At 43.3% G+C, this 18,641-nt stretch overlaps 1 protein-coding gene across 1 annotated transcript in view; it reads right to left on the reverse strand.

The window, feature by feature from the left end:
• Slc5a1 (solute carrier family 5 member 1) overlaps nt 1-18,641 on the reverse strand; it is a 70,175-nt gene that overhangs the window by 18,629 nt on the left and 32,905 nt on the right. The window contains exons 6-9 of the mRNA XM_052199384.1: nt 4,200-4,305; nt 3,095-3,175; nt 1,700-1,920; nt 1,363-1,498 (exon numbers count right to left, since the gene is read on the reverse strand). Coding sequence (XP_052055344.1) covers nt 1,363-1,498; nt 1,700-1,920; nt 3,095-3,175; nt 4,200-4,305 — 544 coding nt within the window. The remainder of the gene's footprint in view (nt 1-1,362; nt 1,499-1,699; nt 1,921-3,094; nt 3,176-4,199; nt 4,306-18,641) is intronic.

Genomic DNA, 18,641 nt, shown 5'->3' on the forward strand with positions numbered 1-18,641 from the left:
AAGGGTGATTCCCAAGATAGGAGAAATCCGGGGTGGAGATAAGAAAGAAGTAGACTGGGAGGAGAAGGAAATACCACCTAGAATCTGGGAGAAAACTCTAGAAACTTGTTTAGAATTCAGCTCAGCAAACACCTGTTAAGTATTCATGTAGCACTGTCCCGAACAACACCAATTCATTATAGTAATATTTTGTGAATAAATATATTCAGTAGCTATCACTATGAGCCACCCTGTTTGCTATACAACTGGCTCTCAGTACCCACGTGTGACTGGGCCCTGGATTCTCTTTACCCAGTGGGTCCGAAGTCTGCAGGTAAACCGTCATAGCACCTGCTGTAACACCTCATACCTTCCCCTTAAGCGACCTCCAGAGTTCTTACAGCAGGTCCTAAGCTGTAAATGCTGCAGAGTAGATGCTACACTATCTTGTTTGGAAAAAGTAAAAAGCAAAAACGTACATATTTTCCATACAGATGCAAATATTTTAATACTTTTCAGTTGGAGAGCCACAGACATGTGAGAAGAACACAGAGGCCAACTGTCTCTTCCTCGTGGTGGACAAGTCAGTACAGGGTCGTGAGTGCCTAGAGGCCTGTCGCCAGGGACGGCACAAGTGCTTGCCTCTGACTTCACTTTGAGGGGAGCTTGCCAAACTGTCACTCTGTTTGCTTTTTGTTTGTTTGTTTGTTTGTTTGTTTTTATTTTTACATTTTAAAACAGTTTTAGTTCATGATGGTGAACCAAAATATATGCTTATTAATAACAATAGCATGTGAATAGCAATGCTGAGAGGCCACAGAAAGGCCAAAGACAAAACTGTCACTCAAGATGAGGAAGTGTGGGGACCTGGCAAAAAAACAACTTCACCAAACGGAGCCCTCAGCAGCTGGCTGGGCCCTTTGACATTAAAATTATAAGACAAATTATTAGACAACACTACAAGCCTGAGGGTCAGTGCAGAACTGCAAGACAATGTACACTATTTCAGAGAGAGAGAGAGAGAGAGAGAGAGAGAGAGAGAGAGAGAGAGAAAGGGGGTCAGTATAAGAAATGAGGGAGTTTGCTCCTTTCTCCAAGGTCGGCTGCAGAGATCAAGTTCAGGTTGTCAAGCAAGCCTGCTGTTCAACAACTTTAAAATTTTAAAATACAAATAAATAAAAATTTTATTTAAAAAGAAATCAGGGAAGGCAACCCTGAGATTTCTATGCCCCTGGTGTGCCCACTGCTTGAGAAGGGCAACCCTCATGCTTGGTAACCATGGCATGAGAGGGAGGGAAACAAAGGAGTATGGGACCAGAGGGCGTCCGTAGTGCCTTAGGGACAGCACCGTAGGACTGGCCCGAACTCGGCTAGAGGAATTACCTGTGTACAGAATGCGGCTGATCATCCCTGGCATCACCATGAGGAACATGGGCAGTAGCTTCAGATAGCCACACAGGGTGCAGCCAGCCTTCACGTGAGACATGTTCTTGGCTGAGAGGCATCGCTGCACAATGACCTGCCGGGAACAATCCAGTGAGGAGCTGTGCAGGCTGTGACCTTTTTCTGATATCTCAGCTTCCCTGTTTGGGGTCTTTAGCCTCAGTCCCCAGCAACCCGCAGGCCATGTGAGCCTTCCTCTATGGACTTAACTCCAACTAGCCAGATAGGTGGAGTCTTGGTCAGGCATCCCATCCGCCTGCACACCCATATTGTATACCTGATCTGTACACCAGTACCACAGGGCGAGGATGGCCAGGCCAAAGATGAGCCCAGGCCATGGCATGTCTCCCTTAATGGGGTCTCTGAAGATATGGAATGAGTCTGGCCTGGGTGTGTAGCATTCTTCCTTGATGGTAGTGTTTCCGTCAGAAATCACACTTGGGATAGCTTTCATGTACTTGTCCATGAAGGCCTCGTACCCTCCTACTTCATGGAAAGCTGAAAATATTGGTCCAAGAAAAAAAGAGAATAATGTGAAATCCTTATAGTGATTTATTCTACAAGTATCTTAAGCACCAAGAGGATACCAGCATAAGAAAACACCCTTGATGAGTGGTTTGGGGCAAATTATCTTCCCTTCAGGTTTTAAGTTTCTTCTTTATAAAAATGGGAGTGTTGACTTTGCCCAGACTTCTTGGGAGATGCTGTGATTTTTCAAAGCAACAACTTGTTGAAAGTGCCCTGACTACAAACAGTATAAAGGGGGAGGGGTCTGATGAAAAGAAGACCTTGGCTTTGGACCACATGCAGACTGGTGTTTCTTTAAATCCCAGCTGTCAGTGTGGGCATTGCAACTCAGAATCCAGAGTTAGAGACACCTTCTGGAGGCTGGACCCAGGCCAAACAGCCGGTCCTAGGAATACACTAGGAACAGGTAAGGAGTCAGGTCCTGCCACCTCTCAGCTCTGTACCAAGCCCATCTAGCCTGTGTCTTGCTGACCTCCCAGAGCACACCAGGGGAAAACAAATGGAAATTAAACTCTGGAGTGTAGACAAGAGTGCTTGAAGGTTACCCCGAGGGTCCTACACATCAACAAACAAAATGTGTCTTATATCTTCTTGTAACAACTAGGCTTTCCAATGCTGTCTTTTATAGTCAAGTAAAATCTCAAGAGACACCAACAGTGAGTGAACAATTTTTTAAATTTTGTCAAATAAAGCATTAAAATGAAAAATTACCCATTGCCAACAATGTATAAATACTGGACTTTTAACATCATAATGTATACAAGGTACAGTTTCCGACTGAACATACAACATGCAGGTCTGTGTCACGTGATGGGTGACAATGAGCCTTACTCATTTTTACCCAGGTTCTCTGCAAACACAGAACCAGATTACTATCCTGGGGACCACTGACCCGGGCTACGGAGAGTGAACAGGGGGAATTCAAGGGTTCCTTGGGTCTGCCCCAACAAGGGTCCTACAGAGACAAGGTGCTTCCCACAGGGTGGCCAGTCAGGGCTGGGCCACTGCCCTGAGGTAGGCACAGCATTCAGGCAGGCAAGCCAGGCTTGCTCTTCTCTTCCCAGAACACTCCACCTCCACCTCCACCTCCACCTCCACCTCCACCTCCACCTCCACCTCCCCAGCCTGCCGTAACCCCACTTACCAAACCCAGTCAGGATAAAAGACCCCACCAGCATGATCGCAGTCTGCAAGGTGTCCGTGTAAATTACCGCTGCCAGCCCCCCTAAGCAGGCAAAAAGACAATAGGTCACATGGAGTGGGGCACCACCACTTGCTCCCTTTATTACGCTCCTTCTATACAATGCACCTTCCAAGAAGCACCCACCACCCCTGCCACCCCCATCCGCTGCCTTCCCCTCCCTCCCTGATCCTGTTACAACATTCTTCTACTCAGAATGTTTCTAGCTTCTCATAAAAATACCCTCAAGGCCTGGGAAAAGGACTTTCTGAGCAGAAAGTACTGGCTGTGAGCTTTTAAAACTAGAACATGGCGCCAAAGAGTCCTTGCTCTTTTTTTTTTTTTTTTTTTTTTTTTTTGTACTTTGTAATGTTAGAGGTGGGACCCAGGACACCCCATCTGTGTGTGTGTGTGTGTGTGTGTGTACGTGCACGCATGCTTACACTCATGAGACAGACAATTGTGCTACAGTCCATCCCCTCTAAGAAGCTTCCTGCCCTTCCATGCAGGGCTGCCATGAAGCACGGAGTCCCACTGTTGAGCCTTCCCCTCCATTCCTACAAAGAACACCAGTATCTGTGCTATCCTCAAATCTCACTCCAAACCCTCTTTGCATATCTTTCTCCCACTTCAAAATGTTTCCCAGTCTAGTTGCATCAAATTTGAGGCTTCCGAGGGCCTGTCATACCATCATCCTCTGTGTCCCCTCTCCCTCCCACAACTTCCCAGTAACCACCTTCTTCCAGTATCTGCCGGCTCTCCTTGCTTTTGAGCCAAACCACGCTTGTGTCTGCCTCATCGTCTGCTTATTTCTGCACCTGGCATGCCTCTAACTGCACCGGCTTAGCCACATTGTCCCACAACTTCCAGAACCAAGTTCTTCCTGAGTGATTGTGAAATGTTGCCCCAACTGGTCCAGGCAGCACTGGAGCTCTTGCAGAGCATTTATCCACATGACTTGCAGTGGAGACCAAGAAAACAGCCATTCTCAAATCCTACCTCCTGCATCCTTCACAAATGCCTAACACTGCACCAGGCTCAGGCCTCAGAATCTCTTGAATAGACTCACCTGTGATTGTATAAAGGGCAGTGATTGCTAGCAGGATGAAAATGGCCAAGTATATATCCAGACCCAGGGCTAGATTGATGAATATAGCCCCAGAGAAGATGTCTGCCTGCAAGGAGAGAAGAGAGGCAGAGGCAGAAGTGAGAGAGGTTATCTGGACACAGGAGGGCGTTTCTGGGTTTCCAAGCAAGCTTTATTTATAATAGTAGTTAGCATGTTACAAGAAGAAGGACTCTGTGGTCAAAATAAAAAAAATCTATGAAATGCTATATTAAGCAAATTTAAAGTCGCCATGTGCCACACAATGTCCCTTTATCTTAGTATCATACACTGTGAATCCCTCACCGAGAATCAGGGGACAAGATGCTTCACAAACAGTTAACTATGAAAGAGTCTGTCAGCATCCCATCCATCAACTGCTGCTCTTAGCCATTACTCCTAGTTTTTATGCATCAGCATGCACAGGATTATAAGTTCTGTCCACAAAAACAAATCTTTTTTTTTATTCGATATAATTTATTTACATTTCAAATGATTTCCCTTTTCTGGCCCCCCCCCCACTCCCCGAAAGTCCCGTAAGCCCCCTTCTCTTCCCCTGTCCTCCCACCCACCCCTTCCCACTTCCCCGTTCTGGTTTTGCCGAATACTGTTTCACTGAGTCTTTCCAGAACCAGGGGCCACTCCTCCTTTCTTCTTGTACCTCATTTGATGTGTGGATTATGTTTTGGGTATTCCAGTTTTCTAGGTTAATATCCACTTATTAGTGAGTGCATACCATGATTACAATCCACTACATAAACAAACTCAAAGAACAAAACCACATGGTCATTTCATTGGATGCTGAAAAAGCATTTGACAAAATTCAGCATCCTTTCATGCTTAAAGTCTTGGAGAGAACAGGAATTCAAGGCCCATACCTAAACATAGTAAAAGCAATATACAGCAAACCGGTAGCCAGCATCAAACTAAATGGAGAGAAACTTGAAGCAATCCCACTGAAATCAGGGACCAGACAAGGCTGCCCCCTTTCTCCTTATCTTTTCAATATTGTACTTGAGGTACTAGCTCGGGCAATTCGACAACATAAGGAGGTCAAGGGGATACAAATTGGAAAGGAAGAAGTCAAACTATCATTATTTGCAGACGACATGATCGTCTACCTAAGTGACCCAAAGAACTCCACTAGAGAGCTCCTACAGCTGATAAACAACTTCAGCAAAGTGGCAGGTTATAAAATCAACTCAAGCAAATCAGTAGCCTTCCTATACTCAAAGGATAAGCAGGCTGAGAAAGAAATTAGGGAAATGACCCCCTTCACAATAGCCACAAACAGTATAAAGTATCTTGGGGTGACTCTTACCAAAAATGTGAAAGATCTATATGACAAGAACTTCAAGACTCTGAAGAAGGAAATGGAAGAAGACCTCAAAAAATGGGAAAACCTCCCATGCTCATGGATCGGTAGAATCAATATAGTTAAAATGGCCATTTTGCCTAAAGCACTATACAGATTCAATGCAATACCCATCAAAATCCCAACTCAATTCTTCACAGAGTTAGAAAGAGCAATTATCAAATTCATCTGGAACAACAAAAAACCCAGGATAGCTAAAACTATTCTCAGCAACAAAAGAAAATCTGGGGGAATCAGTATCCCTGACCTCAAACAATACTACAGAGCAATAGTGTTAAAAACTGCATGGTATTGGTACAGTGACAGGCAGGAGGATCAATGGAACAGGATTGAAGATCCAGAAATGAACCCACACACCTATGGCCACTTGATCCTCGACAAAGAGGCTGAAAACATCCAATGGAAAAAAGATAGCCTTTTCAACAAATGGTGCTGGTTCAACTGGAGGGCAGCATGCAGAAGAATGCGAATTGATCCATCCTTGTCTCCTTGTACTAAGCTCAAATCCAAATGGATCAAGGACCTCCACATAAAGCCAGACACTCTGAAGCTAACACAAAAACAAATCTTAATGCGTCAGATCTGAAAGTGGGAAAGCCAATCCCCACTCACCAACTTCTTCAGCGAGATTTTAATTTTATCTGCCTGGCCCAAAAGGAGTTCATTCAGAACATCAAGCGCCTATCACACGCTTCTAGTGATTCTGTCTACACTGTCTAGCATAGTTTTCAGGGGACTTGTCCCCCATACTGCTGAATTCACTATATTCTTTATACAATCCTTCTGATCTCTACCTCTAATAAAGCTGCCTGGCTGACTGGTGTGCAGTTTCTAATTTAAAACAGCAGAGGACGCCAAAATACTGTGCTACCAGGAAGAGACGGCTTCCCGTTAATCTTCGTAAATCTTTTCAGATTTGCCAGAAGAGAAATTAGATTTCACCATAGAGTGTAAGGTTTTTCTGTGTGTTTTTCGTTTTTGTTTTTGTTTGGTTTTGCACACAATGTAATACATTTTAGAAATGTGCAAAATAATCTAGTCAGACTCCTTGGAAAGGGACCAACAACAGGTTTGAACTTTTTTTGGGGGGGGGTTAGATTTGGTTTTTTCAAGACAGGGTTTGTCTGTATAGCCCTGGCTGTACTGGAACTCACTCTGTAGACCAGGTGGGCCCCGAACTCAGAAATCTGCCTGCCTCTGCCTCTGCCACCAAGTGCTGGGATTAAATACCACCACTGCCTGGCTAGGTTTGAACTCTTAGTAGCTCTCTTACACACACACACACAGACACAGAGAGAGAGAGAGAGAGAGAGAGAGAGAGAGAGAGAGAGAGAGAGAGAGAGAGAGAGAGAGAGAGAGAAAGAGAGAGAGAGAGAGTTTCATTAGCCCCTTCCTTTCCTATTGCAGTTGCTCAGAGCCCTGCAGTGTTTTGGCCCCTCCCACATCCTTCTGCCTTCTGTTATGGTTTCAGTGTATCATTAAATTGAAAACTTAATGCCCCAATACATATACTGATGCTATTCGAAGGTGAGGCCTTTGGGAGCCACAGGCTGAAAGCCTCTCCCCATAATGAGTTATTGGCTTTATATGAAGAAGAAAAGTGACCCCAGTTTACAAACTCCCTTTCCATAAAGTTGCACAGCAAGAAAGCCCTCACAGGCTTCTGGCTCTGGGTGCTAAGACTTACCAGCCTCCCAAACTGTTAGAAACCTCTGTTTCAGGAATTCTGTTGCAGTAGCAGCACACACTGGACTAAGATACCCTCCTGATGGAAGCTCTAGTCTCCTGCCTCTACTGTTTCAGCTAATACTGACTCTATGCCTGAGTGCTGTAACTCGAGCCCCAAGAGTGAACTCAGCCACCCTCACAAGATGGGGCTTCACACCATAGCTCTAGCTCCAGTCCTCAAACTTTCCATGCAACCGGGTCCCACCCAGAGAGACCCAATACCATCATCGGTCCTGGTGATAATGGATAGAATAAGGAGATATGAAGAGGGATGGTGTGTGTGTGCACATGTGCATGAGGGTGTGTGTGCATGCATGTGTGTGTGTGTGTGTGTGTGCTTGCACATGCAGCTGCTTAAGTGTGGCTAATAGAAAACTTAATTTTATGATATGCTAATTGAATCCAGCACAGATAAAGGAAAGTTATATGCTGAATTAAAACAGAAAGGGAGAGAGGGAGGAGGAGGGAGGGAGGGAGAGGAGGAGGAAAGGGGAGAGAGGAGGAGGGAGTGAGGAAGAGAGGGAGGAAGGAAGAGAGAGAAGAGAGAGAGAGAAAAGAAGTGAGAAGATAGTACAAATTCTTTCTCTTAGGAATTCTATTCTGGAGACCCCAAAATACCTGCTAAGGGTAACATAGCTAAGTGAATATAGCTGACCACTGTAAACCCATTTTATTTATTTATTTATTGGTTTTTAGTTCCCTCACCCACCTCAATTTTCAGTGTTTCCCTGGAAATTGTTCTTCTTTTCCTTTCCAGGAAATTTTACAGTTTACCAAGACTAACACAGACATGCATTATTTTGAAATACTCAAAAAGGTATTGGTGTTTGATCCTTTCTGCCTATACTCTGGGGATTGCAGTCAGACAATGAAATTCTCTAAACAGTTGTGAACACCACAAAGTTCTCTCATTGGAAAGAGATCAGGAATTAATATGTAAAGCACAAGCTACCAAGGACGGATAAAAGTCTTGTGGCATTACGAGATGAAAAGGTAAAACTTCAGCAAGAAACGGTGAATACTGAAAACACAAAGTAAGAAAAAGAAATATTGGGCTGGAGAGATGGCTCAGTGGTTAAGAGCACTGACTGCTCTTCCTAAGGTCCTGAGTTCAAATTCCAGCAACCACATCATGACTCACAACCATCCATAATGAGATCTGATGCCCTCTTCTCAAGCATCTGAAGATAGCTATAGTGTATGAATAAATAAATTTTAAAAAAGGAAAAAAAGAAATTCCGAACCGAGCTCGTCAACCAGACATTTGCAGATATACATGATCTCAGCCAATCAGCCGTTTGCAGAGTCACATGACCTCAGCCAATCAGCTGTTTGCTGATCCACGTGACCTCACTGGTGCAGAGAATGACCAACTGAATTCAAACTAATAAACAGCGATGAAGGAAATGGCTGAGAGAGTAAAAGAAGAATGCGGACATTTAAGAGGCCAAGTTGGAAAAGCACACCTGGAAGCTGAGAAGTTGAGTTTGCTCTTCTGTGACACTGGAGGAAAAACAGATCCAGTAGTTGGAAGAGCAGCATAAATTGCATCTCACGGAGAGAGGAGAAAAGGATAATCAAGCTCAGAAAAACTACAGCGATCTGAAACTGCTCAGAAAAGAGAAATTCTCCTCATGGAGACAAATTGAAGAGACTACAGGAGAAACCGGAAGCCTTGGAGGCAAAGAAAGAATTAGAAACAGAGAACCTGGGCTAAATAGACAAAACGTTCTATTTGAAGAATATAGAAGGTTTTAAAATGACTAAAGAATACACAGAGAAGACAGTGAATTTCAGAGTCTCGGTTTGGGTTCCTAACACACCCCCAACAGCATCCGGGGACTCTGCTGACTGTTACCAGCCTCAGCTCCTAGACTAGGATGCTCCTCCTCTCATCAAAGGGAAGCCTATCTACTTCACAAAACACTGGAAGCACTAAAAACCACACAAAAGGAACTAAAGAAACTCGGATCTCCTGGGGAAGGATGTGGGAAGAAAGGGGCGAGGGTCAGAGACTCAACAAAGCGTCAAGTTCAACAGCTGGCATTGAGATACTTTATTACGGTTCGCCAGAATGCGTGCATGACCCGCCCAAGAAAAGGTGCCAGCAACGTGCACCGCCTAAGCTCTAGGATTTTACGATTATCCTAATGAAGGGGACGTATTCTGAGAGCTTCAGAACATTTAGAATATATGTTGACAGTCTTTGTCGATATAAAAAAGTGAACTAGTAAGTTAAGAAATACGTTTTCAAATTATTGTTTTTTACATTGTTGAATTTTTCTGGCATTTTGCCTAAAGTATATGCAACTTGAATTCCTTTTTCCTCATCTTTGAGATATCTGCTTGGCAATAACAAGATCAGTAAGCATATGGCTTATTATAAAATTATAATTATAAATCTCAAGAATTTTGGAAAAGATAAACACTTAGAAGTAGAAAAACATTTAAAAGTTTCTAAATATATGCTCATTATAGAAATGTTTACACTTTCTAAAAGCTGTCCACTTGATGTATCAATTTATTAAATAACTTAATAAATAAATATTTTTGTACCTAAAAATGTATTGATGTTTGTCTAGCTATGGTTTCAAGACTGATCATTTTGTATTGAACAGACGATCAGATTTATTATTGTCGTCGTCATCGTCGTCATCACCATCATCATCATCATCATCGTTGTCCCGGGGAATGACTCCCTCTCTCAGTTGGTAGTTATCTTTAGTTCCTTGTCTAGGAATGGGACCCATGAGGCTTTTCCTGTTCTGTGCTAGCATTCTGTACTGATGCTGCTGTTGTTTCTGCCTTGTTTCTGCAGCCAGCATACAGACAAACGTGTGTGTGTGTGTGTGTGTGTGTGTGTGTGTGTGTGTGTGTTAACCAGTGATAATTTTTAAAAGACTGTCACTATAGGATAATATGGAAGGAGTTGGAGGAAAGGGACTTGGGAGGAATTGGAAGAGAAGGAATAGAAAGTGGCGTGATTATATTTTAGTTTGGAATGTGGAAAGAGCCATCCCTGCCTTCCCCCCACAGCCTGCCAAGTCTAGCACCGGGTGCCCTGACCTACTCTGGCTAAGCTGTCTACACCAAAACCAACCTCTGAGTTTCTACCAGGACCTGTTCTACCTGCCATCAACCACAAGTCTCTTCTGCATGGCATCCATCCCCTTCAACCAGAGAGACATTCCACTCCCTCTCCAAGGGCGATCCAAGTGAAAGTCCCTGACCTCCATGATGACTTCTCCTGAGTCCACCAGATCCAGTCTCAGTCCAAATTCCAGTGCCCTGCTTTTGCCACAAAAGATCTCGAAGCTTCACCAGGACACTCCCTACTTACTCTGAAAGTCACAGGCTCCTTGATGCCAGATCTGCACCACACACCAAGCTTGGACCAGGAAACACATCCTAAACACAGCCCAGCACCCTCTGTCCACTCCACCTGACCTCATTCTCCCCAAGCCATTTTCAACATCTAGACCTAACCCTAAGCACGACCTCTCTATCGTCCAGCCTGCTCTGTGCATAGCAGGCTTATAACTAACAAATGAAATCCATATACAAGATGTCATTAAAAAAAAACATAAATAATATGTAAGATCGAGTCAGTATCTTCTCTCCAAAACTTAGCAGTCCTGTAGAAGGGTTACAAATGAGAGTTACCTAGATGAAGCCCAGGACACAGAATTTAAAAGAACAATCGTAACATCATTGAAGAATTCGAGGAGTTCAAGGAAGGCGTAAACAGTTCACGCACCGAGTTCACAGGCACTCAACTTCATAAAAGAGACTCCCACATCTGACCGCACGTAGTAACTCTCACAGGGACAGTGCATGACTTTAATACACAGCTCTTTCCAATATGCAGACCATCCAGGTCTGCATATATGAAAACACACAACAGAGAAATGCAGATAAGAACTGACATCATAAACCTACCAAATATTTACACATTTCACCCAAACACAAAAGAACATGCCTTCTTCCTTAAAACTCAAGAAACTGTCTCCAAAATTGGCCACATACTCAGCCATAAAGCAAGTCTCGACAGATACAAAAAAAAACAACAAAAAAAAACTCCTTGTATCCGATCTGACTAACACAGACTAAAACTGGATGTTCTCTGAACCCTGGTGATGCACGCCTTTAATCCTAGCATTCAGAAGGCAGAGGAAGTCAGACCTTTAAGGTCAAGGCCAGCCTGATCTACAGAGTGAGTTCCAAGACAGCCAGGGCTAAAGAGAAAAACCTTGTCTCAAAACAAAACAAAATAAAACAAAACAAAACAAAACAAAACAAAATAAAACAAAACAAAAAACAAAACAACAAAAGAACAGGATATCAACAACAGACAGTAAAAAGCTTATAAACTCACAGAAAGTGAGAAAATCACTGCTGAATGAAAAATGGGTCAAGACAAAAATTAAAGAATTTCCAGAATAGAATGAAAATGAAAACTCAAACTTATGAGGAAAAATAAAAGCAGTTTTAAGAGGCAAGTTCATAGCCCTAAGTGCCTACATCAAAAAATTGCTAAGATCTCGCATTAGTAACAAAACAGCATACCTGAAAGCTTTAGAACAAAGAACAGAGAAGGAAGGAAGGAAGGAAGGAAGGAAGGAAGGAAGGAAGGAAGGAAGGAAGGAAGGAAGAAGAAACTACACTTGAAAGGAGTAGAGGCAAGATATAATCAAACTCAGGGCTGAAATCAATGAAATGGAAAGAAAAAAATCAATACAAAAATCAATGGAACAAGGAATTGGTTCTTTAGTAAAATCAATTAGATCAACAAATCCTTGTTCAAATTAACTAAAGAGCTGAGGAAAAAATCCAAATTAACAAAATTAGAGATGTAAAGGGTAACAACAACAGACACGGGAAATCCAAAGAATCATGAACACCACCGGATTGGAAAATCCAAAAGAAATGGATAATTTTCTCAATATGCACCACCCACCAAAGTTAAATCAAGCTCACATAGCAACTTAAACAGACCTGTAACATCTAGTGAAATAAAAGGCAGTAATTAAAAGTCTACTGCCCCACAAAAGTCCAGGTACACAGGGTTTTAGTGAGGAATTTTAGAGACTTCAAAGAAGTCCTCAAATTATTCCATAAAATAGAAACAGAAGGACCTTGAAAAAAGCATTAGGTAATATTCCCTCTGTTTCTATTTTATGGAATAATTTGGCTGAAACTGCTTAAGTTGCTAAAACTCTGAGACTAGATGGGTCATGGAAGCTTCTCTAAAACAGACCAAATCCTGGGACACAAACAAGATCTTTACAATCTTAAAAAGTTTGAAATTACTCTGTGTACCTTATCTGACCACACTGCAATAAACTAAATTGAAAGCAAATCTCTAGTAAACACACAAACTCTTGGAGATTAAAGTACTCACTACTAAATAATGAAATCAAGAAAGAAAGAAGGGTTGGAGAAATGGCTCAGTGGTTAGGAGCACTGACTACTTTTTCAGAGGTTCTGAGTTCAGTTCCCAGCAACCACATGGTGGCTCACAACCATCTGTAAAGGGAGCTGATGACCTCTTCTGATGTACTGAAGACAGCTACAGTGTACATAAATATGTATATAGCAAACAAATCTTTTTCAAAACCACGAAGATTAAAGAATAGTAAAAAATTTAAAAAGCACATGAGAAAAAGTACAAGTAAATGACTTAGAGAAGTAACCCAAGGAGTGAGAGAAACAAGAATAAAACAAATCCAAACCCAGCTGATGTCAAAACATAAATAAATAAAAGGCATAGCAGAAATCAATGAAATAGAGACAAAGAAATACACAAACAATACAAAGAAGCAGCAAATCAACAAACTGGTTCCTTGAGAAGATAAACATCATTGACAGACCCTTGGCCCAATTAACCAAAAGAAAAAAAAAAGAGGACCCAAATTAACAGAATCGGAAATGAACAGGCAAACATTACAATAGAATCCACAGAAATTCAGGATAAATAAGGGACAATTTTAAAGGCCTGAATTCCATTAAAACAAATGAATGACTTTCTAGATTCAGCCAACTCACTGTTATTAAATCAAGAAGTCAACGGCCTAGATGGACTCATAACAAATAAAGAGCTTGACTTAATAATAAAAAGCTGCCATGACGGTGGTAGCCAGGGCCAGGTGGGGTTCCCAGTAGAAGTCTACCAGCTTTTCAAGGAAGATCTACAGCCAATCCTTCTTCAACTATTCAAAACAAATAGAAACTAAAGGAGAATTCCTAAATTCCTTCTACAGACCCAGCATCATTCTGCACCAAAATCAAATAAATACACACACACACACACACACACACACACAGAGAGACAGACAGACAGACAGACAGACAGACAGACAGACAAATATCCCAGATGAACACGGACCCAAAACTGGTCAGTAACATAATACAAACAAACATGAAAAATATTATACACCATGACCAAGTTGAGTTTACTCATGAAATGCAAGGGAGGTTCAACATATGCAAGTAAAAATGTTAAAAGCGGCATAAATAGACTTAAAGACAAAAGTCACATGACTGTATCCATAGATGAAGAAAAAGCTTTTGGCAAAATCCTACATGCTCTTGGGACAAAAGTCCTAGCGGATGTAGAACTAGAGGGACACACTTCAATGTAAGGGGACCTATATACGAGAGGCCCACAGTCAACATCGCCCTGAATGGAGAAGAGCCTGGAGCAAGCCCACTGAGGTCGGGAGGAGGCGGGGATGCCCACTGTCGCCTCCCGTCCAACACGTGCTCAAGGTATAGCCAGAGTGAAGAGAAGAAAGCCCAGGAGGCCTCAACCCTACACGAAGAACAACAGGCAACTAAGAAACACAGAGAGAGAGACAGTCTTCCCTAAGGAAGAAAACACCAGCTAGTTGTCTAATACCAAATGGTCAGTCTTGAAAACACGCACACAATGACGTCATACACACAAGTTATGCTTAGGAATAAATATATATGCATATGTATTTAATGTATTCAATGTAACAACAGGCCATGACTTCAAAAGAAAACAGATTGGGTATGGGGTGGGGCATTGGAGGGGAAAGGGGGAAGGGGGAAATGATGTAATTGTGTTGTAATCTCAAGAATATAAGAAAAGATCTTAACAAAAAAAGTGTATAAAAAGTATATAAAAATTAAAAATAAAATAAATCTGAAACAATGTATTGAGAGCTAAAGGATCACTTTTCTGGAATATTTTCTGCAGAGAGAAAAGTCCTTTTGGAAGAAAAAAATAAAGAAAATAAAACAATTTGTATATGTAGTTTAAAAACAAATTTTGCATAGAAAGTTATACATTAGAAAGTAAGTCACTTAGAGTTGAGAGGGCATGAACACACAGGGAAATAATTCTGCCACCAAGTGTCCTGTAGCCTTGCAGACATCTGCCTCCTGGATTAGAAAACAGGGGGCACAAAATCGTCCAGACAGGATGTACATGACCCTTCTTAAAACGGGATCTGTTTGAATTAAACCCAGGAGCTTCAAAGCTGTTTCTTTTTTTCTTTTTCACTTATAGTGTCTTAATTTTTAATGTTACAAAGAAAAATAAAGAAAACACACGTTTCAAAGTCATTGCTGTCAAAGCTGGCCACTGCTGAGGGACTTTTTGACTACCTTTAGATAGGCATCAACAATAGTGCTCTCTGCCCTCTGACAGGTGATTATGGAGATAAAAAACTGAAAAAGCACTTATAACTTGGTGGCTAAAGAAGAGGGAAGACCATGCATCGTGTGTATAATTTTGTGTGTGTCTGTGTACATGAGCGTCTGTGTCTGTGCGTGTGTGTCTGTTTGCCTGTGTGTGTGTGTGTGTGTGTGTGTGTGTGTGTGTGTGCACATGGACATGCATGCCTGCTGCTTGTATGGTACTGGAGGCTGAATCCAGAACCTTGTACATCATAGGCAAGTATACTGACCCGACCTTTACTTGGGGTGCTGTGCATGTCCTTATCATAACTTGATAGAAATAATATGGGCAAAACCAAAATATGAAGGTGGAAGATTCCATTAGCTCTAAAAGGAAAGAGAAAGAGAAGCAAGCCAGGATGTGAGGATGGGAGAAACAGAGTAGAAGGAGAGAGGAGGAAAGGAAGAGGTGGGACAGAGGGGAGGATGGAGGAAAACGTTCTCAATGCTGCTAAGCAAAATCAACTTTAAGTAATGATGTTAAAGCATATCCTTCCAAGCCAAGAGCTAACAGTCTTTCTCTGCAGAGAATGAGGTGGGAAGCCAGACATGGCAGCATTGGTGTGCAAACCTCTGAGAGAGACGGTGCTAGGGGCACCGAAACATGAAGATCATCACCTCAAGACCTACAGAGTCCAAGGTTAGTCTGGGTTCAGTGAAAATTTGTCTCAAAAAAATTAATTTAAAATTAAAAAAAATAAGTAGCTCAGTGGCAGGGTGATGGTCTAGCTTATATGAGGCCCTTGATTCAATTCCAGTGACACACAAGCTACACAAAAATACACAAAAATGGGGAAGAGAAGATCTTAGGCATTGAAACCCAGTCTACCTCATCATCTGTGTTAAAGACGCCTGCCCAAAGCAGAGCACACAGTCAGACGCAGCATAGGCACGTGGGCTTGTGTGCTGTGTGGGGTTTCCAATAAATACTTTTTTATAAAATGTTGGAGTCAACCCAAGAGCATCATTCTCGCCCCTCTGAGAGGTGGGCTGAACTGTACCCAAGGGACTCATGGGCGCAATGCAACACAGACCCCACTGGGAAACCTCTGAGAGTGTTGGAGCCTTAGGCAGGCCATACAGCCTCAGTTCAGAAGTTCAAAGCCTGGGATTGGGGCTGGAGGGTTGGGGGAACAGGGTCTCTCTACATAGCCCTGGCTGTCCTGACACACTCTATATAGATCAGGATGGCCTTCAACTCACAGAGATCCTCCTGTCTCTGCCTCCAATTGCTAGAACTAAAGGCATGTACCACCATGCCTGGCCCAATCCTAGGATTATATTTGTGTGCATGTGTGCGTGTGTGTGTGTGTGTGTGTGTGTGCGCGCGCGCGCGCGCGCGCACACGCGCGCGCGCGCGCGCACGCATATTCTGCCCATTCTGATCCTAACCAAAGATACATCTGAGTACCTAGTAAATTAAGCCTGGCAATGAGGTTTCAGATGGAGAAGGCTCATTGCTCAAATCTCTCTTTCCATTTGTCAGAACAGCCCAGGTCATAAGCATCAAACATTAAGCAAAAGCAAAAGCTTTTATCTTTACCCAAGGATCCAAAATATATAGTGGGATTGCTGTAAAAAGTTTATTGCAGCCGAGATCTCTGATAACAGCTCTGGGAAATAGAAACCAGGACGTTCAGTTGTCACGTGATTCATAAAACCTGAAGCTTTATCGCAACTGATTGCACACATTTGAGTGAGATGCACAGGAAATCTCACTGAGCAAAACGCCTCTCACAGATTGGCGTGGCAGGTGTTCAAGTGGGTCGATAAAATTCATGGGGTGACAAAGAGCCGTGATCACAAGATGGCAGCCACAAGGAGGCACTCTGTGGTTGTTAACCTGCTCCTGCAACTCCCCTTGCCTTCACCTCTCACCAACTGCACACCTACCAAGTCCCACATCCTCCCAAGTTCCTCCTGGAGGGTCCTTAGTTATCCCCATGTCTAGATATGAGTCTCACAAGGCTACCCCGGCTCTGTCCTCACCTATCATAAACCGTCTATGTACACACATGTGCCGTGCACACACACACACACACACACACAGGTTAACCCCCCCCCCTTTTTTTTCAATATAAATCCTTACCACCGTGCTTTGGGAACTAACTCTGTGTCTATGAGCCCTGTATTCCTGAACATCAGGCTCCCAATAGGTATAACTGATGTCACTGTAAGTTCTTAAAAAAAAAGCCATCACATGACCCAAAGTGAATGTAAAGCAACCAAATTTATAAGGACAGGCTTTTGCATTTCTGTGCACACGCCCTTCCTTCACCATCATCACACCCATTCTGAAGCAGATGCTTCCTCCACAGTCAGCCCAGAGCCTTCCTCAGCCATTCTGTTACACTGTGCATTATGAAACCTCCCCATTTTTCCTGCAGTTTGAGTTTTGACCTAATCTCTAGAGCAAAGTAAGGTTCATATAGAGGAAGGACATCAGGTCAAAGATTTGTGTGCCAGGAAACCTGCCTCTTATTCCAGTTGTGTCTTGTGGAACCTCACAAAACCTGTCCCCTCTGTGTGCAGTTTGTCCTTCTGTAAATTTGAGCATAGGACACAGGATCAGACTCTGTCTCTCTCCCTCTTCCTGTGGCTTCATCTTGCCTAAACAAGGGGCAGGACTGTGAGACAAGCTTTGCACCTAAACAGCTTTTAATCACAAAGTTTGAGAGCTGTGTGTCTGTATGCCAGCTGTGCGATTGCACATGTGTGATGTGTGTATGCATGTCTGTGTAATGCACTCACACATGAAAGTCAGAGGAAAACTTCCCAAGTCGGTTCTCACCTTCCGACTTGCTGAGGCAGGATCCCTCTGTTTCTCTCCCTGAGCAGGGCTCCAGGCTAGTGTTTTGACACACTGAGCCATCTCCTCAAGCCCCGCCCATACTCTGATGAGACCCAGAGACAGCAGTGGGCAAAGCCCCTGGTGGGAACTGGAGACGCACAAGGCATCCTCCTGTGGGCTTCGGGACAACTTCAGGATCCTTGTTCACTCAGTGGTCAACAAAAGTATTATGTTGACCAGAGCCTCCAGCAAGGAACCTCAGAAATCACACACAGGGATCAGCCTGCAACCATGTACAATTCAATTGCAAACTGTGGGAAAAGGCAGCAGCTGGAGACTGATCCCCCTTCATTCCTGCTGGGCTGAAAGGGGCTGGTCCCTGACTACCTGGGGGCTCAAGGTCCTAGGAGGTTTAATCAGTAACCAGAAAGTAGGAGATGATAAGGTGGGCTGGCACTAGTTAACTTATGTGACCGCCGCTCCACCAGTCTAAGGGCAGAGTACCATTTCCATGGCAACTGCAGCCAATAGACTTTCGCCAGCTTGAGCCGTGAGCTTGGGAATGCTGACCTCCAAAAAGCAGGTCTGCACCCTTCCCATGCACTCGCAGCTACACAGTGAGACATGGTTCCCTTTGAGCATCCCTCGCCTTTTAGGGTGTCTCCTGACCCACTGTCACACCCCTTCTTCTCTTCTTACTTGGTGCCTTCCCTCCCTTACGAAGCTCCCCCTGATTTCTTCAGCACCCCTAGAACTCTGCAATCACGGCTCTGCACATTGGCCTCTATTGAAATAAAGACTGGTAAGT

This window comes from Apodemus sylvaticus, chromosome 11 (assembly GCF_947179515.1).
Source record: "Apodemus sylvaticus chromosome 11, mApoSyl1.1, whole genome shotgun sequence".
In the NCBI taxonomy this organism is placed as follows: domain Eukaryota; kingdom Metazoa; phylum Chordata; class Mammalia; order Rodentia; family Muridae; genus Apodemus; species Apodemus sylvaticus.